The sequence below is a fragment of the Schistocerca piceifrons genome, chromosome 5, assembly GCF_021461385.2.
Source record: "Schistocerca piceifrons isolate TAMUIC-IGC-003096 chromosome 5, iqSchPice1.1, whole genome shotgun sequence".
Lineage (NCBI taxonomy): Eukaryota > Metazoa > Arthropoda > Insecta > Orthoptera > Acrididae > Schistocerca > Schistocerca piceifrons.
This window is the reverse complement of record NC_060142.1, coordinates 153502927-153525487: the sequence shown is the minus strand read 5'-3', so window position 1 is coordinate 153525487 and position 22561 is coordinate 153502927. Positions and strand designations below refer to the sequence as shown.

The following is a 22561-nucleotide window of genomic DNA, read 5'->3' as shown; positions in this document are numbered from 1 at the left end:
GAGATCTTGATCACTGTGACCAGGTGATCTTTTGTGATGATACGATATGTCCCACATTGCAACCTCTTTATTGAGGACCCTACACCCTACAAAGTGCTCAAACAGGGAACCCATACCTTTGACATTTTGACTAATCAGAAACCCACCACTGTTTCCCTTAACCACCTCGAACTGGCATGGATACTGCTGGATGATGACAACAATGCCCGCCTTGACAACCAAACTATAACACATGCATCACAACACTTCAGCTGCCACAAGAGCTATGCAATGCTTCCATATCTCTGCATAAACCAACCAACCCACCCACACCTCCAACAACATGGTATAGTCACGACAGAAGACCATCGCAATACCATGCCCATTACCAAGTGTACAGCATCTGCCACAGTACTTTCTCCACTGCAAGAAATGGTCTGATGACACCTCATGCAAATGGTGGTCATGTACACTCCCACATGATCCACAAGAAACAATCCGGTCAGGCTCTCTACAGATGTCACACATGACCCAGCCAGTCACTCCTACCTGCACCACTGCAAACAGCAGTGCTGCCTGGAGCTCCTGCACCTGTCGACACAGACAGGTTGCCATGCCCCACAGTGCTGCACACTCTAGGCAGGGACTTCTGTGGAGACATTTGTCCTAGAGTGACTGACAGAACATCTTTGGCATGAGTGGTGTGGAAGCTCTGTAGTACAGCACAACGTGACTTCAGTGCGAACTGGACAATGTGCCTGACTGTAGTTGGAGTCACAAATGATGGTCGTCGACTTTAGGCTTGTTCTGTGCTCCTATCTCACGCATTCTCCAATAGCCAATGAGCATTCATCGTCCTCTGAGCGCTCTCTGTAGATGCCGTACCCAATGCAACTGATTGTAGAGAGTTATTTAGTGAATTGTTATTCCACTTTTTGCGAGTTGTCATGGCTGACGGTAATGGTAAGCGACAAATTCTACACACGCAAGTTAGACATAATCTGCAAGATTCACCCTTTCATCAAACGCAAGTGTCGCTTGGAACTGGCAACAATGCAGTATCCATCCGTTTCTCCACCTGCGTGAACCGCCATCGTTCATGGATCGGACTATAGACGCTCTGCACTAGTGCTCTGTTTAATAAAGAGTATTCTCCTGATCTATGTGTGACATCTCTATTGGTGGCTTATTACCACCGTAATATCCCACTTCGCACACAGCAATACTTACGATTTACAAGTGTATTCACAAATCAAATCTTTTTTATATTCATACGCATGAGATCCACTTCTAGACAGTTGGGATTTCCAAAAGTGATGTCTGGTGAAGCATGTGAGGAGGGAATCCTATCCATTTTTTCAACATGATTCCATCTCTGCCAGATCCTCGACAGATGTTATTATTCCGATTTGTTTTAGCGCCAGTCCACTATTGTTAGTGTTGTAACAATATTGTAGTGATGTAGCGCTACAAACTCCATTGTCTAAGAAGAGCTACACGTCCTGGCAGCGGCTCTATAAATCAGTCGAAGGAGTGTTACATAAATTATATCAGAACCCTGGATATTTCATTGCAATGCTACTTGGACAGTGACACGGTAGGTAACTCGAGACGTGGGAGGACTTACGTACACGTTGCGGTAGCCGCTTACGGTATCCTGCAATTGCAATACAAAACCGGCTTTCCTCGTTCCTGGGATTGTTTTCGCTTATACTTTGGATCACTAAAACTTCTTGCGATGTTCACTCCTATCTCTCATGGTAAATCACAGGGCGGTTTTTGTCACTGTTATGAGTTATTAACCGTACAAAGCACGGCTTTGTGTTCATGGGAGGCAACGCATTTATTACGTTTGTGGGTTCTCAGCGTCTTCTGTTGCACTACATGCCTTCTATTATTCAGATTCATGTAATTTCATGCCTCTTTCCCATTAAGATTATAATCCTGATAAAAGTGATAGCTAACACTTCTCTTTAATTTCTCTGTTTCGGTTACTCCCGAAATTGCGAATGTCGGGTCGATATCAATACTCAGGATCGACAATCGTCTGACGGAGGCAGTAAGCACCTTTGCTGGGATAGGATGTGCCGTGTAATGCAAAGACATAAATATATTATTGCTTTTATACTGATCGGCGAAATTGTTTACAAGGTAATACAAACCAGTGAACAAAATAAAATAAATGTCTATGATTTCTGTTGTAACCAGTGCGATGTCGTTTCCACACGAGAACTTCAATTTAAATGGAACTCTGAAATTTGAAATTGACAGTTCGAAGACGTAAACATAAATCCGCCTCATATGACATATAGTTACATAAATGTTTCGAAAACATGGGTCCGCGACATGTATTGTTAAACGTAACAAGAGACACTCTAGTTGAATCGGTTACATTGAATTACAGGCTAGGAGGCACCAGGATTCATTGTTCAGAGACAGCCTTTAGTAATAGCCTAGTTTCATGATAGCGTTGAGAGACGCTGAAAGACAGTGTTGTCCATTATTTGAATGCTTGAGGAGACGGTTTGCGTTCCATGAAATAGCAGTTTTCCGCATAAAGGAAGTTTCAGGAATCTGCAGCATATTAAGGTTTTTACGTAATAGTTAATGAAACGCAACAGGTCTAATTTCCTTCCGTGCGCGTTTTCTTTGTACATTAAATGCCAGTAGTGAACATGGCTTACTAACATTTCACGGCAGTTCAGTACAACAATCAGCATTTACAACCGTAAAGATATTTTCAGTTGCAAATGTCAATGGTTTTTGTTTTGTGTGGTGTAACTTTAAAAGGGGCGTGACAGCGTGACCAAAGCATTTTTCATGAGATTAATTTCTCTGTTAAAGGTCCAAATACGGCTATTATTTCTAATCCTGCATAGTTTTAAGATGTTTTTGCCATACTTTTATACATGGAGCTATTTTCTCTGCTGCCATTTGATTACTGGAAATTTTTGACAGGCTGTACTTTAATAGAAAGAGACTTAACATTTCTTTCACTTACTGGTACCATATTTTATTTTCATGTCATAGGCTGATGATCTGGAGTGAAATAGTGACATTGTCTTACCAAAAGCATACCAATCATGGATATGATGTTAGAAGCATACCTCACTCATGATGCGTCACATTTGGATCCAGATGACATACCACAGACAAAAGAAAGTGTGTGGATTCTAGGAAAAGAGTACAAACCACCTCATGGTAAAGACATAACATATAAGTACATATATTGGTAGATAAATAATTACACTGAAGTGAAAGTGTGACTGAGAGTCAGTTTTGATAATATTTTCCAGTTATATAAAGTATGTATAAGATTAAATTTTGTAATTGTTTTATTCTTTTTCACACCACATCAGTTTTTTTATTCTGTTTTTGTGTACACTTCCTGGTCTTTCAGCTTTGGGTTCACTGGCACTTTGTGTGTGAAGAGCAGTGCTAAGCTGATGTAGTACTTAATTTGAGAATGGAAAAAGATCATTTGATCGCAGTAGAAAACACTCTTCCTTTCAGTTTTCATTTTTGTATTAGAAAAAAGAAATTTAATGATATGCATACTATAGTTATGTGTATTTCAAAAATAGGCCTATAAGTTTGAAATTATGCCAAATAGCAGATAATGACAATAACTATTTATTCCACCTGAGGTATTGCCAACACAAGAATTTTGAGTCCCCATCTTACCATCGTGCTGATACTGGTCTGAACTTATTTCATTTATTTGTCAGTGAGTGTGTACTTTGTGGTTCTCCTCCTCCCCTTCATATCCTTTTGTTGTCACAAGTGTCAGACCGCTCTTCTGATGTCCCCGTCCAGCTTTGTTTCCTCTCACCCTCACATCATCATCCTCAGTGATTTGCCATTTCATTTTTATGTTTCCCAACCTTTCCCTCACACCTTCCTGAGGAAGGAAGGGGAGGAAGAGATTAGTGTTTAATGTTCCGTTGACAGCTATGTGATTAGAGACTGTGCTGAAGCTGGTATTAACGTAGGATGTGGAAGGAAATCAGCCATGCCCTTTCTAAGAAACCATCCCAGCATTTGCCTGAGGATATTTAGGGACATCATGGAATACCTAAATCTGGATAGCGAGATGGGAATTTGAGCCGCTGTCCTCCCAAAAGCGAGTCCAATGTGATAACCATTTGCTCCATCTCGCTTAGTCTGAGGAAGGATCATGTAGTTTAGAAAGCAAGGATATTGTCATGTAGTTATATATGTGTCTATTAGCCGTACTAAATATTTTGTGCCCTGGAGGTAATTACTGGCCAGCAGATGGGTCTCATAATTATAAAATTTTCTGTGTGAATTTCTCTTTTGACATAGGCCTAATATTTTCAGTCTTTCTCTTCATTGACATTTAATGAAATGAGTTGACATGTAAATCAAACTGTCGAAACCATTAACCAAAACTTGGTCCAACATTATTGGCGAATATGACATATCCAGTTTTGTGAAATATAGATAGGATTCGATTGCAGCTGTTACAAGATGCAAATTGTTGTTGCAGTAAACCATCAAATATTAGATGTGCATTCTATAAATTACTTCCGCTCAATGACTGACACATTCCTTCACTGAGCTAATTATTGCATACTTTCTTGCTTCTTGTTAGATCATAAATTCTCCACTTCTTCAGATATCATTGTTGTATTTTTAATTAAGAAAGAAGATGGTGAAAGAGCAAAAAGTGTTAATAATTTTTTGCATAATATTTTTCCTTGTTGTTAACTTTCACTTAAGTGACGAAATAATGATCAGTGTGGTATGGACCAAAATTTAGTGGTTTGACTTTTCTTTTATTTCAGAAGATGCTGAGTGTTTTATTGACTTAGCCGCCTCACTGGAAAAAAATGTTGTGGAAAAACCTTGTACATAAAAGTGGGAGGACTGCCTCCATAGCTGAATAGTTAGCGATGCTGCCTTCAGTCTGAATGGGTTTGGGTTTGATTTCCAGTGCCTCCTCGGGTTTTCTTGTGGTAGGAAGATATTAAACAGAGTTAATCCGCCGTTGTGATGCCAAGTGAGAAGCTGCTTGAAGAAAGAAGTAGCACCATCACCAGGATTTGTCTGCTGGGGAGGGATTGGTGACATGCTAATCATTTCCCTCTGCCATACCATGCTCCTTGTACTGACTTGTAGGAGGCATTCAGGACAGGCCTAAAGCCTAATTCATAAGTGGTGTTTACATTGTTGAAGTTAGTGTGTTATAGTACCCTCCCTTAAAACATTGGTTGTTGTCACAGACTGATCTGTGATGTAACTAGAATTCTACATAAGGTGGGAAGGTGAGATTTCCGGTGAGAGTTGTTGAGGTCAACGAATGTGAAATCAAAGTAAAGTTTATTGTAACAGATGTGCAGTGTAGCCCGTTGTGTATATTTAATGCACTTTTCACGATTACTGGAGACTGGGATACCTCCCGTCTGCTTTGACAACATGTGCACAAATACACAAACTAAGCCCACTGAAATTAGTGAGACAACTGTGGTAAAAAGGGGATTTCGGGCAGGAATAAACTAAAAATTAAATAATAAAAGCGATGACTCCTTTCAAGACAACACACCGTAGAAAATAATACTCAAAACTGCCAAAAATTAAAACCTGACAAAACCATACACAACACACCTAAGATCACAGTATTCCAATCTCCAGTTAAACTATATAGCTCAGGCCTAGACAAGGATACCAATAATCCCCCCCCACAACCACAGAAGCCGGTATCCCAATCTCCAGTTCACCTATATAGTTCACCCTAAAGAGTGAAAGTGCACTTATGGTGTCGGCAGCTTTTCTGTTGCATGCTGTAGTTTGTATTTTATGCGCAGTGAATGATGGGAAGTGAACATGATGAATGATTTTTATGTGCAGTGAATGATGGGAAATGAACATGATGAATGATGAGTTGCATGTTCAATATATTAATAAACATTTATCCACTTCCCTCTCTTATGATTGAAATAAAAACATTGATCCACTTACTCAGTAGTTACTTATGCACATGACAGTACAATTTAAATTTTATGATATACTCAGTTTTATGTGACAGCATTCTTTGCATTATATTCCTTTGTGCCATCATGACTATAGCACACCAAATGACACAATAAAATATCTCACAGATACACTGCCACCACACAATTAAACCACTAGAGCATGCCACCTCTTCACACACCGCACCCTCTACAACAACATTTCACTTCCAGTCCAAAACACACACACACTTCGGCTCAATGACACCACACAACACTTAGCAGCACAGCAAACCTATGTCACTGGTCAAAGCAGACAAATGTTGTCCTACAACCAAGTATCCCACTTTTCTGTACAAAGAATTATAACTACAAGATTAAATCAGAAAAGTTGTATTAATTAGATAAAACTCCAATGATTTTACCAGATAACTAAATTAAATGCATCTGTGTTCATAGTCAATGTAAATTTTAAGATGAAAAGGTGATTTATTATTGTTATTAGTTGAAGAATTGGAGGCCAGTTTGTTGTTTGTAAGCAATGCATGGTAGAACGGAAAGGCTAGGTTCAAATACAAAATTGTCAGTTTGGTTTACCTTCTGTTATGAAATGTGCCATAGAAAACTTCATCCTCCAAGCAAAAAGTTGCTTCTGTTAGTCATTCATAATGGGAAGGATCTTACATGGTATACAATCTCAGTAAAGGAACTTCTAAAGAAGCAGCAACTACTGCACAATAGGTGTAAAACAAAAGACAGTACTATAGATGTGTTAAATGAAATATGTTTGGCAATTCAGAGGGCAATACATGAAGCCTTCAATGAGTAACATAGCACAGTCTTATTGAAAAACCTCTCAGAAACACTGAAGAAATTATTGTCGTATGTAAAGGTTGTTAGTGACACCAGAGTTAGTATTGACACATCCATAAATGACACTGGAACTGAAATTGAGAGTAGCAAAGCAGAAGTGCTGAACACACTTTTCAGATGTTCATATATAGAGAGACAAAAGTATTGTCACAGTTTACTACCGCACCACTACAAAGGCGAGTGACATAGATATTAGTGTTAGTGGAGATGAGTAAGAGCTTAAATTGCTAAAACTGAGAAAGTGTCAAAGGTCCAGTAGAGTTCCTCTTTGTTTTCTCTATATAAATTGTGACCAGGCTAACCCGTCTTTTAATCACAATATAGCATAGGTTCCTTAAACAAATTAGTTGGAAGAAAGCACTGGTCACACCTGTCAGCTACCAGGTTGGCAGATGAAATCCACAAAACTGCCACCCAGTATCATTGATATCCTTCTGTTATAGAATCCTAGAACATATTCTGAGCTCAAAAATAAAGAGGTATCTCAAACAAGATGACCCGCACAATGCCAACCAGCAAGGTTTAAAAAAACAACGGACATGTGAATACCAGTATATATATATATTATTATTATTATTTTTTTTTTTTTTTTTACATACTGAAATTCATGGTTCCAGATAATCAGTTAGATGCAGTATTTATTGACTGCCTAAAATTAATTGAGTCAGCTCCGCACCACTAGCTATTAACAAAACTTTGATTATTTGGGGTATCAATAGAAATTAGGGACTTTAGTCCGATTAAAATTACTTGATAGTTGACATCTGTCATTTTCCACTACAGTGTTGCAACATTGGCTGCTGGCTACCACTCCATTATATGTGGCATGGAAACAGGGCAGGTTACTTCACATATGCTGTTAACGTGTAATGTGGAGCAATGTTGGAATTGCGAGATGCTCTGTCAACAGCTGATTTTAAGTGACCAGTGACAGAACTGCAGCAGACGACACTTTTTGTAGCCCTGAATTTAAACTTGTGTTATAACCTATCCAACACCTTGTGATGTGCAATTTATCTGAGAAAACGATGGCCAACAGTGTGCAGCAACTGAAGCTCAGCTCTGCGAGCAAACTGAAGACAGAAAAAATTCAGTTTCAGCACTGAAAAGCAAACTGTAATTTCTCATTGTCAATGGTTACTTGAAACTATACTCACGCTGTTTACCCGAGCTCCCGCACTACGAACCAATTAGCAGCCTTCGTTGGCAGTTGGTTGTAGACTATATGTAATATAGACAGATGCCAAATGAAAAAATGATGATAGAAAGACAAAAAAGAGCAAATAAAAAAGTCAGTATGATGATGAAAATATATGGCAAAGAATTACAAAAAAACACATTTAAACCAATTAACTGGATAAAAATAATAATCAAATTATTTTAATTAGATTCAGCAATAATAAAGTTTTGCTATATTTGACAAGAATCATACCTATGCCATTTTACACGTGAGGTATATGCACTAATCATTTCACTATGCCACAACACTGGTTTAAGTAGTAAGATTTTTGACTGTTCTGACCCAGTTGCAACAATCAATTGCAGCCTTCAAAAATTCAGCTTCACACAATATTGTGTGAAGCTTACCTAATCTAAGCTGATCCCTGTTACTATGGTAACTGTATACGAGGTCTGTTCAAAAAATCCACAAAATTTTTCTTTGCTTACCTTTTACTTATTGTGCATGGTCCGCTTCAAAATACTCTCCTACACAATTTATCATTGCAAACCTTCGTCCTTTCAATGGGGTTTTCAACTTTGGAAATAAATAAAAAAAAAAAAAAAAAAAAAAAAGCTGCACGTTTGGAGAGTACGGAGAAGGAAGCAGCACAGTGATTCTATTTTTTGTGTAACAGTTGTGCAGCAACAGGGATAAATTTGTGGGTGCCTAATTGTGATGCAAGAGCCATGGGATGAACTTGGCAACAACGCAATACATTCCAAGATGCTGTGTTGGGATTGCATGACATGATCCAATTGAAATGTTACATTCTTCTGCAATCTCTTGGACAGTCTCAATCTTCAATTGGCATGCACAACTCACTGGTGTTCCTGACATGAGCGTTGTCAGTAGGTGTTAAAGGGCGTCTTGAATGAGGGTCATCTTTAACTTCCGTTCAGCCACTTTTAAACCATGTGAACCATTCATAACACCAAATACAGCTTAAGCACTCATCACCATAGGCTTCTCGTATCATTTGATGTGACTCTGTAAAGATTTTCTTGAGTTTCATTTAAAATTTAATGCAGACAAGTTACTCCTCTAACTCTGCCATCTCGAAATTCACAAAGTGTGTACAAAACATTCTACTCAGTACAGTACAGAACAATAACTAACAGACATACAACAATGAAACTTCCAGCAGTTAAACATTAAATATAGGTATCTGCAGGGATGCCAACTGCATTTCACTCCAACACACCATTGATGTTACAAATGTTCCATAATATTTTCGACAGACTGCTTATGTAATGCTGAATCGCATCTTGTATGAAAGAATCCAGTCATGTGTGATGAAATATGGAATAAAAGTGCCAGAGGCATGATTCATCATCCAAACACATCAAGAAAGATTCCTGGATAAGGAACTGGAAGTGAACTGACCAACTGTTGTGGCAGTTTGGCAACAGTGAACAGTTTGGGTGTGATGTTGAGCATTCTGATTGGAAGAAACCAGCTACGACGTATAAAGTGTCAACTATCAAGTAATTTTAATTGAACTTCAGATTGAGAATTTTTGCAGATATGCAGTTATATACAGTGCTGCTCATTAAAATTGCAACACTGGAGTGGATTAGGAAAAAAAGAAAATATGGATTGTGCTGTACTGTATAGTATAGAAAGAATACATGATGAAATTTGTAGATGTCTTTTGGTAATACAGGCAATGTGACCGTCTTGCCGTTGAGAGGGCACATCATGAATACCTCGAAGATAGGGGACAACCACTTTTAACAAATCAGAAATTTAATGCCTACGTTCGAAATTACCAGCTATATGAACCACAGGTGGTCATATTGTTACACAGTAGTGCCCCTTACTATCATGGCAGATGCCGGGCCCATATGATGACAAATGCAGTCTGGCAAAGTTTTTTCTTTTTCCCCCACAGGGTGTCCTACGTAGATATGCCCATCATGATGCTGTACACAGAACTGTGACGTGTCTGAAAAGATGACATGATGCCACTCCAATGTCCAGTTTTGCCGCAGAGTGCACATGGTCAGTGTGCCTCTGCTGTTGCACCACCTAAAACTGCAAACACAGATTACATACTGCAATCTGTTGTGATCCAGTCATCATTCTGCTACCTGTGTCAATAATTCTTTTGCTTCAAACAAACTCACTTCCTGACTCAAAGTATGTGACATGTCTTTATGGTCCTGCCTGACCAAGCAGACATGATCTCATTGTTATCTGGCATTAGTCATGCATCACTGTTGAGACCCTGGATGACAATGAGTATGGTCCTTCTGAACTGATGAATTCTGTATTCTTGTGACAGTAGGAGAAACCAGATGAGTGCGAGAAAAAGTATCATGGAATGATAAACCTTGTCTGATAGGCCACGACCCTGCAAATCTCACAAACAATCAACATTCAGATGTGATAGTGCATAAACTTTCCTCGCATCTAGAATGCAAATGGAGTTACTCCTATGTACTTTTTTGCTGTTCTGCTGATACACAACAAATCATTTGTGTATCCAAGCATTACAGCACTTCAAGACAGTAGTTATAACCAACCGTGTATAATGAGATATTATAAAAATAGCTACACTACTATTCAGTCAGATCTTGATAAGATTTCAAAGCAGTCCAAAGATTTGTGACTATCTTAAATGTTCAGGTATGTTAATTTTTGTGATTCATGAAACACAGAAATATAGTATCCTACAACCACAAAATTAGTAAGTCATGATTGGAATCAGTCAGCTGGTACAAATACTGAGATGTAATAATTTGTGGGGATATGATATGCAATGACCATACAGATTCAGGCATAAGTAAAGCAGGTGGCAGAGTTTGTTTCATTGGTAGGATACTGAGAAAATGTAGTCAATCTTCAAAGAAGAGTACTTGCAAAACACTTGTGTGACTCAACGTGGAGTATTGGTAGAGGGTCAGTTCATGTGAAATCACAAATTTTTCATGATTTTTATGTACAGTGGTAGTACAGGGTGACAATTATTGAACTATATGAAAAAATGTAAATTAGTTACAAACTATGATGTGCACACATGTTATTCAATGTGTAAACATCACTACATATATTCAGCTTTAGATTATGACATGTTCGATTTGCCTGCCATCATTGGCAATGACGTGGTGCAGATGAATAGCAAAATTCTATATGACCCACTGAAGTGTCAGAACAGCAATGCTGTTGATGCCTTGCTGAATGGCTGTTTTCAGCAATTGTTTTAGGATTATTGCTGTACACCTTGTCTTTAATATTGCCCCACAAAAAGGAGTCGCATGTCTTCAGATCCAGAGAATATGACAGCCAATCGAGACCCACACCAGTGACCTCTGAGTGTTCCAGAGCCATAATGCTGTCCCCAAAGTGCTCCTACAGGACATTAAACACTCTCCTGCTTTGATGGGGTTAAACTCCGTCTTGCATGAACCACATTTTGTCGAAATCAGGGTCACTTTGGATAATGGGGATAAAATCATCTCCCACAACCTTCATGTACCGTTCAGTAGTCACTGTGCCATCAAGGAATATCGCACCAATTATTCTGTGACTGGACATTGCACTCCACACAGTCACCCGTTGAGAGTGAAGAGACTTCTGGATTGCGAAATGAGGGTTCTCAGTCCTCAAAATGTACCAATTTTGCTAGTTGACGAAACCTTCCAAGTGAAAGTGGGCTTCATTGCTAAACCAAATTATACTAATTCCCATCATGCCCCGCGATAAACCGTGCAATTTGAATGTCCTAACACAAACTGTTCAGAAGTTATGACAATTTTATTTCATATAGTTCAATAATTGTCAACCTGTAGCAGTTGTGTGCATGAAAAACCACAAAATGAAAATGTTTTTGGATCTTTTATTTTTGAGTTATTCATTTTTAGTTTCCAAATGATACAATTTTTGTCACTTTTGAAACCTGAAAATGGCCATATCTCAAAAACTAGTTGCTTTAGAGGCCTAAAATTTGTACCATTTTATTCAGTTTCTTACAAGCTTTAAAAATACACTCTATTCATGAAAGTGCTAAAATTTTCTCAAACAGCTACAATACAAGTTTTTCACTTTAAGTCAGCAAACTTGAGAACCCAATTTGGATCTATGGATAGTTTGATTTGAAAAGTGTGAGCACTTCCTTTGGATTTCCTAAAATTAATTGTTTTTAAATGTACGCAGGATTGCCAGCACCATCTTTCTGAACTAGCCTGCATGCAAAGTGCACTTGATACAGTCGACAAATCAAATTGCAGTAAAACAAAATTTATTTCAACCTCTTCTCATTGGAACACCTAATGAAATTTGGCACCAAGAATTGTGTAACTTGCTTACATATTTTTTTAACACAAAAAATCCAATTTTGAAATTTTTAAGAATTTGAAAAAGTTTGCTTTGGTAAAGGTTGCTTTGAGAAAAAATTGCCATATTTTAATGTTTGTAAGAAACTGAATAAATTGGTCCAAATTTGAGGCCTGTAAGTCAAATAGTTTTTTATATATGGCCATTTTGTTTTCAAAATGTGATGGAAATTTCACAATTCTAGAAACTTTAAAAATTAATAATCCAAAAATGAAACACCCAAAAACACAATTAATTTAGGATTTTTCCGTGTTTTGACATGTGGAATAAAATTACAAAATTCGAAATCATTAAAGTACATTTTTTTAAAATATTGATATGACCTTCAAGTGTGTGGAATCCATACCAGATAGATCTTTCAGGTATATTTGGACGTGTACAAATAAAGGCAGCAAGAATAGTTTGCCTGACTCATTAGTTACATGATAGAACCTTATTATTTAACAGGAAGTATCCTCCTGTGGCAATTCATTAAGACATACTGGGTGGTTATAATTAAGCCTTCTCTATTTAATACATTATAACGTGTAAACTAATCACTGTATGAGCCCCAAACTTGATAGCATCAATGTCAAGTACGTGGGGGAGAGAAATAATGCAGAATCAATTCAGTTGAAACACTTTTAATGTACTGTTATGGTTTATCATACCGTTACATACTGCTACCATTACTGCTACAAAAGGAGCTCCATATGGCACCCACCAGTACCAGAAGAATCTGAAAGCACAGGATTGCATTCTGCACAGCAGTACAAAGCATGTCCTTAGGTACGCCGGCTACCTCTCTTGATATGCTGAGCTTCAGATCAGCACATGTGTGAATGCTTCTCTGGTAAACCCTGTCCTTCAGATAGCCCCACAACCAGAAATCACAGGGTGTAAGATCAGGTGATCGTGCCGGCCAAGCATTTGGTTAACAACCGGCTGATAATTTGATTGTTTCCAAATGTGTGTTGGAGAAGCAGCAACTGTCATGATACAGCACATGCACTGCCTGATCATCGGGAATTGTACACAGCATTGTCTGCCATAGCAATAGCGATTTCATCAACCAACTGTGGTGCAACCTGTCATCGCCATCTTCCCGGAGTGACGCCCAGTTCTCCAGTTGGTTTGAACGACTTCTCATCATGCTCTGCACAGCAGGTGGAGAAAGCTGACCCTTCTGTAATCCTTTCAGCTGGTGATATTCTTGAAGTGCAGCTGCCACATTACTGTTGTTTTGATAGCAGAGCTCCACCGATATTGCCATGCTCCTTTTGTCCAAGCTCATGTTGACACGCCACCAAGTGCACTGCAACTGGTCAGATGTGTGACTGTGAATCATGATGGCTGATCACAGTACCTGGTGGCCATTGTTGGAACTGGATGGTGGTTCTGTGACACGTGAAAATCGAGCACTCCATACTTTGGACATTAATGCTACCAAGTCTGGTACTCGTATGGTAATTAGTTTCTGTGTTATAATGTTTTAAATAGGGAAAGTTTATTATAGCCACCTGGTATTAGTCAGTATAACCATAGTCATTCATGGTAAACAGAATGAATGTAATACATAGCAGATGTTACATAGTGTTGATGATTAGGATGTGGGATCACGTGAAGGCTGCGAAACTTCTTGGTACCATGATTGATAACTAATTAACCTGAAAAGAATGCATTGCACATATGTATGGAAAACTTGCACATGTTGTATATCACTTAAAAATATTAAAAATGCAGTACCAACAGGTTTTCTTAATGGTGTACCATGCAAATCAGTTACAGGTTACAGTTTTGCGGCCACTCAGAAATCTGTGTTTCCTGGTACTCCAATAGAAGACAGTTACAATTCAACACCAAAATAAGAACCAGGACCACTGCAAACCTTCCTTTATCCATCTAGGAGTAGTGACTGTCCTCAGTCATTATGCCTTCAACTGCCTCAGTTATGACAGGAAAGCAAGAAAACAAACTTTAGTATGCAGCTTGAAATCCACAGTTACAATGATAGTAAAGAGAGAAATTTTAGACACATCACAAGTTACTAGTTGTCAGAATCCATGGCAGCTTCGAGTATTGGCACTGAAAATGTTTATTGTGTTGCTTCCTGAAGTACCACAGTTGCTGCAGGAAAAGTTTAAATTGAAAATTCAGACTACTCTGAGACAGCAGCCTTTGTATTGAATTCATGTTTTTTGTTTACATTTTCTATTAATGTATTTATATTTTATTTTACTTATATTCCCAGTTGCATTATTCCTAAAATACAAGATAGATGCAATCTGTAGGGTCATGAGTGGTGAATTTGAAAAGTTTGGTAATAAACATGGAATTTTGTTTCAGTCGCTGATTGAAGTGGAACAGTATTTAGTGCACAGGACTCGTATTTGGGAGGAACAAGCTTCCTAGTCCCTCTGACCATACAAATGTAGGTGTTTTGTAGTAACCCTAAATCAATTAAAACATATACCAGAAAGATTCCTTGGTCACATTTAATTGTCTTCCTTCTCTGTCTTCCATCCCCTTTGTCCAAGCTGAGCTTGTATTCTGTCTTTGATTACCTCAATGTCAAGGTGTTGAGCTGCAATATATTGGTTTGATGCATAAGTTCATAGCGTTTTTCTGTAAGTTTAATAAACACTACAGATACACATAACAGAGACATCAGTCATCAATAATATATTCTCCTTCACTATTTACGACAGTCTGCCAATGTTGGGGTAACTTTTCAACTCCACAACTGTAGAAACCACTTCGTTTTAAGACAAAGATCTCCTCGAGCCATATTCGGGGTGCATTTTCATCTAGAAAGCATGCTGTACACAATGGTGGAATGAGCACATTTCATCACATTTGCTAGTTCTTGATACACTGACATTGATCATTGTGGAGTTAATGCATTTATATGATCTTCACCAAACCCCGAAGGTCGTCTTGAACGTGGAGGGTTACTAATGTCAAAATGATCCTCCTTAAAACCAGAAAACCACTTTCTTGCCATGCTGTGTCCGGTGACATTATGTCTGCACAAGACGCAAATGTTTCTGGCTGCCTCTACTGCTCTCGCCCCTCTTTGAACTCGAACAGAAGAATTTATCAGAAATGTTCCGATTTTTCAAATTGGCACTCCATTTACTAGCATCTGCAGCACCACTCACTATCTCCAAATCACAATACATAAACTCAAATAGCAACAGAAATAAAAAATGACAGTTGATAAATAAACCCATGCAACTGGAATACCAATATGCAAAACAAAAATGCTTTGACCCTATGCACCTATCCAATATTGTGGCATAGGTTGTCAGCATATGTGAGAATTCCCATCAGATGTAGAAGTTCTTTGAACACAAATTTCAGCCTTAAGGTTAGTTTACACTGGGACACATGTATCGCGACATGTATGAGCGACATGTCAATTTGACATGTCGCGATTCATCACCTCATACAAAAATTCACGGAACTTGTATGCGGGCCCTCGAGCTCATACATGTCGCGTATACATTTCGTATATCGCTTTTTGGCCATATGCGCGACATGTATGAGCGACATTTGAAGAACTTGCGCATGCGCAGTACTATCATTTCCTGTTGTCTTGTCACCTGCGGCTTATTTTGAGGATTAGCGCATGCATAGTACCAGGCTCTTTGGTGGCTGTTTGAGTTTTGGAGGTGTCGATTGTCGTTTGTTGTGTAGGTATTTGTGTATTGTGTCGTGTGTTGTGCCCGCGTGTAATACTTTAAAATTTGCCATGACTTCTTGGTCAAAACAAAATACACTGCATTTTATAGAGGCAGTGCGCAGGCATCCCTGTATATGGGATGTGAAACTAGGAGACTATAAGAACACTCAGAAAAGGTACAACGAGTGGGAGGAAATTGCTAAGGCATTTAACGTGTCAAGGAAGGAATGTGAGGACAAGTGGCATAATTTAAAAAACCAATATAGTCATGAGTTAGCGAAAAGGAAGAGCAGCAAAGGAACTGGAAGAGCTAAAAGCAGTGTGCACCACTCTACATGGTATGCTTTTGAAAGTATGCAGTTCATAAGAGAGAATTACAAACCACTCTCTCATAGGAGCACACATGAAGTTGTTGTTGTTGTTGTGGTCTTCAGTCCTGAGACTGGTTTGATGCAGCTCTCCATGCTACTCTATCTTGTGCAAGCTTTTTCATCTCCCAGTACCTACTGCAACCTACATCCTTCTGAATCTGCTTAGTGTATTCATCTCTTGGTCTCCCTCTACGATTTTTACCCTCCACGCTGCCCTCCAATACTAAATTGGTGATCCCTTGATGCCTCAGAACATGTCCTACCAACCGATCCCTTCTTCTGGTCAAGTTGTGCCACAAACTTCTCTTCTCCCCAATCCTATTCAATACTTCCTCATTAGTTATGTGATCTACCTATCTAATCTTCAGCATTCTTCTGTAGCACCACATTTCGAAAGCTTCTATTCTCTTCTTGTCCAAACTATTTATCGTCCATGTTTCACTTCCATACATGGCTACACTCCATACGAATACTTTCAGAAATGACTTCCTGACACTTAAATCAACACTGGATGTTAACAAATTTCTCTTCTTCAGAAACACTTTCCTTGCCATTGCCAGCCTACATTTTATATCCTCTCTACTTCGACCATCATCAGTTATTTTGCTCCCCAAATAGCAAAACTCCTTTACTACTTTAAGTGCCTCATTTCCTAATCTAATTCCCTCAGCATCACCCGACTTAATTAGACTACATTCCATTATCCTTGTTTTGCTTTTGTTGATGTTCATCTTATATCCTCCTTTCGAGACACTGTCCATTCCATTCAACTGCTCTTCCAAGTCCTTTGCTGTCTCTGACAGAATTACAATGTCATCGGCGAACCTCAAAGTTTTTATTTCTTCTCCATGAATTTTAATACCTACTCCGAATTTTTCTTTTGTTTCCTTTACTGCTTGCTCAATATACAGATTGAACAACATCGGGGAGAGGCTACAACCATGTCTTACTCCCTTCCCAACCACTGCTTCCCTTTCATGTCCCTCGACTCTTATAACTGCCATCTGGTTTCTGTACAAATTGTAAATAGCCTTTCGCTCCCTGTATTTTACCCCTGGCACCTTTAGAATTTGAAAGAGAGTATTCCAGTCAACATTGTCAAAAGCTTTCTCTAAGTCTACAAATGCTAGAAACGTAGGTTTGCCTTTCCTTAATCTTTCTTCTAAGATAAGTCTTAAGGTCAGTATTGCCTCATGTGTTCCAGTGTTTCTACGGAATCCAAACTGATCTTCCCCGAGGTTGGCCTCTACCAGTTTTTCCATTCGTCTGTAAAGAATTCGTGTTAGTATTTTGCAGCTGTGACTTATTAAGCTGATAGTTCGGTAATTTTCACATCTGTCAACACCTGCTTTCTTTGGGATTCGAATTATTATATTCTTCTTGAAGTCTCGAGGGTATTTCGCCTGTTTCATACATCTTGCTCACCAGATGGTAGAGTTTTGTCAGGACTGGCTCTCCCACGGCCGTCAGTAGTTCCAATGGAATATTGTCTACTCTGGGGGCCTTGTTTCGACTCAGGTCTTTCAGTGCTCTGTCAAACTCTTCACGCAGTATCATATCTCCCATTTCATCTTCATCTACATCCTCTTCCATTTCCATAATATTGTCCTCAAGTACATCGCCCTTGTATAGACCCTCTATATACTCCTTCCACCTTTCTGCTTTCCCTTCTTTGCTTAGAACTGGGTTTCCATCTGAGCTCTTGATATTCATACAAGTCGTTCTCTTATCTCCAAAGGTCTCTTTAATTTTCCTGTAGGCGGTGTCTATCTTACCCCTAGTGAGATAGGCCTGTACATCCTTACATTTGTCCTCTAGCCATCCCTGCTTAGCCATTTTGCACTTCCTGTCGATCTCATTTTTGAGACGTTTGTATTCCTTTTTGCCTGTTTCACTTACTGCATTTTTATATTTTCTCCTTTCATCAATTAAATTCAATATTTCTTCTGTTACCCAAGGATTTCTACTAGCCCTCGTCTTTTTACCTACTTGATCCTCTGCTGCCTTCACTACTTCATCCCTCAAAGCTACCCATTCTTCTTCTACTGTATTTATTTCCCCCATTCCTGTCAATTGCTCCCTTATGCTCTCCCTGAATCTCTGTACAACCTCCGGTTCTTTTAGTTTATCCAGGTCCCGTCTCCTTAAATTCCCACCTTTTTGCAGCTTCTTCAGTTTTAATCTACAGGTCATAACCAATAGATTGTGGTCAGAGTCCACATCTGCCCCTGGAAATGTCTTACAATTTAAAACCTGGTTCCTAAATCTCTGTCTTACCATTATATAATCTATCTGATACCTTTTAGTATCTCCAGGGTTCTTCCATGTATACAACCTTCTTTCATGATTCTTAAACCAAGTGTTAGTTATGATTATGTTGTGCTCTGTGCAAAATTCTACCAGGCGGCTTCCTCTTTCATTTCTGTCCCCCAATCCATATCCACCTACTATGTTTCCTTCTCTCCCTTTTCCTACACTCGAATTCCAGTTACCCATGACTATTAAATTTTCATCTCCCTTCACAATCTGAATAATTTCTTTTATTTCATCATACGTTTCTTCAATTTCTTCGTCATCTGCAGAGCTAGTTGGCATATAAACACATGAAGTAGTACCAGTAATTTTTGTTGCTAATGCTTTACATAATGTGAATATTTACAATTATTTACAATTTCACTGAAAAACATGATTCTCCATACTGCTATGGTTTGAAGTCCTGAATACTGCAGAAGAATAGAGCATATTCCTTTATGTCATCATTTAACAATGATGTGGAACTTATTTTCCATACTGCCATGGGATGGAGCCCTGAATGCTGCAGAAGTATTCAGCATATTCTCTTCTGTTGTCATTCACCAATGAAGTTCTTCGGCCAGTTCTGGGCAGTGGCTCCAGCACAGTAGGGGTGTCCCTCCAGGACCCAGGTATTACGTTGCCATCATCTCCCTCTCTGTTGTATGTTCCTGCTGGACAATACCTTTGAGATTTTCTGTTTTGAAGAAAATTATGTAAATAAACACAGGCTGGTGCCACCACTGCCACTGAGAAGCATTTGCTTCCTCAGCACTCTGTAAACAGCACTTATAATCCGAAATACATTTTCTATTACTCTTCTTGCTCTGCATGCTCTATAGTTAAAAATACGTTGCCAACTATTTTTTCATGCAGACCTGGAAATGGTTTCAAAATATTTTCTTGTAGGCCAAAGGCTTCGTCAGCGACGAAAACATATGGAACAGGCTTGCTCCTACCAGGAAGAGGAGTTGATGGAGGTATATTTTGAGTTTTGGCATCTAACATTTTGTAAAATGTGGTGTCTTTAAGGACACCACCATCTGAAATCTTGCCCTGTGTGCCAACATCAGCGTAAATTATTGTATAATTAGCATCAGTAATTGCTGGCAAAACAATGCTGAAGTGCTCTTTATAATTAAAATAAACTGTTCCACTTTTGGGTGGTGCCACAATGTCAATGTGCCCCCCATCTATAGCTCCCAAACACCTGGGGAAATTCCATTTTTCTTCATATTCTTTGGCAATTTTCAGCCATTCCTCTTCAGTAGCAGGAAGCTGAAAAGAAAATTGTTACTTTTTTAATTTAATTTATGGATGGACACTCAAAAAATTCTCAATACATTAAGATACTTTGATTATAATGTATGTATAACATGTAGCTCACTTTGCCTTAGAAATGTGTTATGTATTTTAAAGGTCATGGAAGCCCCAGCCACAGATGGAGATGGTGAAGGAGAAGGAGAAGGAGAAGGAAGCATTAGTTTCCCTTTCGATGTAATAGAAATGGAGGAGGTGACACTTGCCATGCCCCCACAAGACATTGTGGAAGTGGAAACCATTCCAGTCATCTCTGTGCCTCCACATGAAGGTGGATCTGCAACTGTGTCACCCTGTACCACTCCAAGTCCGAGTGGAAGTGGTAGATCAAGTGCACTGAAGAGAGCCAGGAAAGACCTGGATGAAGACAGAGAAGGTCTTTTACTGACCTTAAGAAAAGTTGGCGACAATTTAGCAGGCAGAAAAAGGGACCAGTTTACCCACTTGGGTTACTTTGTCTCCAATAAGCTCAGATTTCTTTAGGAAAATGGTCATACTAGAATTATGGCAAGACTTGAGAATGGAGTATACAGATGTTTGCAGGAGGCAAACGATGAACTAATACATGCAAATGCAACATAATTTATGGATTCTTTAAAACATGTATAAATGTTGAAATATGCATGTCATGTGCTGTCAAGTACTACTTAATAAAACTAAATACAAATTAATGTTGTTGGATATCTTTACTGTGCAGAAAGTGTCCTCAGAAATTGTGATGTTGTATTACTGAGTGAAGCATGTCAGTCATTCCAAAGAACGAAAAGCTAACCCATTTCAGCAAAATTTGAGAAATTTATGGTGCAAAATGTATGTGCCACTTGTATGTACCCTCGTCTGCTCGTTAAAAGTAATTGTCCTCGTAAAACGATGATTTCATGACAAAACATTTGCATTGTTGCGCGATTGCTAATGCCAACATCTCACACAAGATTGTCGGCATTAGCATCCGTTGTCAACATTATCACGCGAGGCTGCCGGAATAATAGCAAAAAATTGATATACGTGCCAGATGCATGAAAAAATGATATAATGTATTACATACTCTGATATACTTTTACCTTCACTTCTTGGGATAAAACTTGCACAATGGCCTCTCAAACACAAAGAATAATGTTGCATATGGCCCTATTTGATATTCTATGCAGATACATTAATGTCGAAAAGGAATCTCCAGTGGCCAAAAAACAGAGTGCTACTGCCAGCTGATCCTCTGGTGGAATTGCTTCCTGAAAGTTTGTGTTGGTTTTGGACACAAGAGGAGCCACAAGAGATAACAAACCGTGGAAATCCTCCATACTCATCCTAACATAATTTCTAAAATATGCGCCATCCTCTAGTGTTAATTCCTGAACGAGCATTGCGTAAGCTCCGTGAGTAGTGCGTTTGCGAAGAAACTCTCTCTGCCACCATTGCCACCATCTACGCTTCCTCCGCCTTTTCTTCCTATCATCTTCCAAAAGAGCAAGTGTACCAGCACATAAAAATGTGAAATCTTCAAAATTGTCATCGGAAGCCATTGCACAGTGATACAAATTAACCAGTGTAAACGCACGCTCATACATGTAACAGGTTGATACTTGTCAATTCATACAAGTCGCGATACATGTCGCAAAGTCGCATATACATGTATCTCATACATGTGCCGATACAAATTGCAGTGTAAACGCACCTTTATATAGTAGAGAATTTCCCTGTGAACATTCTTGTGTGATTTGACCAACTGTTCACTTGTAATGGCACTGATGTAGTGTATACCATTATAAATGTGCAGGACACTCCAAATACCATTAGATATCACCATAATTTATTGAAAGCCCCAGCATCAACATGCTTAGACTAGTTGTGTTGATGAGTCCCACATCCCTTTTTAACCATCATACGTGGACAGTTCCCATTTGAACCCATTATAGTGAGTACTGTGACCATTCAGTACCCATTGTTTACTGAAAGTTTTATACTGCAGGATTTCTCTTACTTTTGCCATGTAGCTCAACAAGTATGAAGCTCAGTCAGATTTTTCTAATATCTCTTCACTTTAGCAATATGCAGACAGACTCGGAGAGTTTTGGTGATATTATCTGTGTGGCAGATTGTTCCACTATTGGCTGCTGTGACTCCAAGTATTGCAGCCAACGTGTCACATGGGAATAAATATGTGGTGTGGTAGTGGGATTGACTGTTCATACCTTGTTGTTAAAATTTCTGTATGCTGATCCTCAAATGCAACTATTACTTCTTTTTCTGAACCTGCAATTAGATTTGCGACTGTAATTGTGTGTGGTGTTGCTTAAGATGATTTTGGCTTTATTCATTGGTATTGATTTCAACTCACATTATTTGTGTCATAATGTTTTCTCTTTACAGTGTTTGTAACCATTCACTTAATATCAATTTTGGCTTCCACATGCTGCCTGGTTTGTAGCAGTGACGTGCTTAGTGTGTGTCAAGCTGTGACACAAAATTTTTCATAAAATCAGATCTTTTCTGCAAAATTCACACCAATCAATGAATGATAAATCCATTAAGAGCC

At 38.8% G+C, this 22561-nt stretch overlaps 1 protein-coding gene across 1 annotated transcript in view; it reads left to right on the top strand.

Moving 5' to 3' along the window:
* Positions 1-2009: 2009 nt before the first annotated feature.
* Positions 2010-22561, top strand: part of LOC124798165 (cysteine protease ATG4B) — an 81217-nt gene continuing 60665 nt past the window's right edge. The window contains exons 1-2 of the mRNA XM_047261448.1: positions 2010-2130; positions 3010-3180. Coding sequence (XP_047117404.1) covers positions 3063-3180 — 118 coding nt within the window. The 5' untranslated portion in view covers positions 2010-2130; positions 3010-3062. The remainder of the gene's footprint in view (positions 2131-3009; positions 3181-22561) is intronic.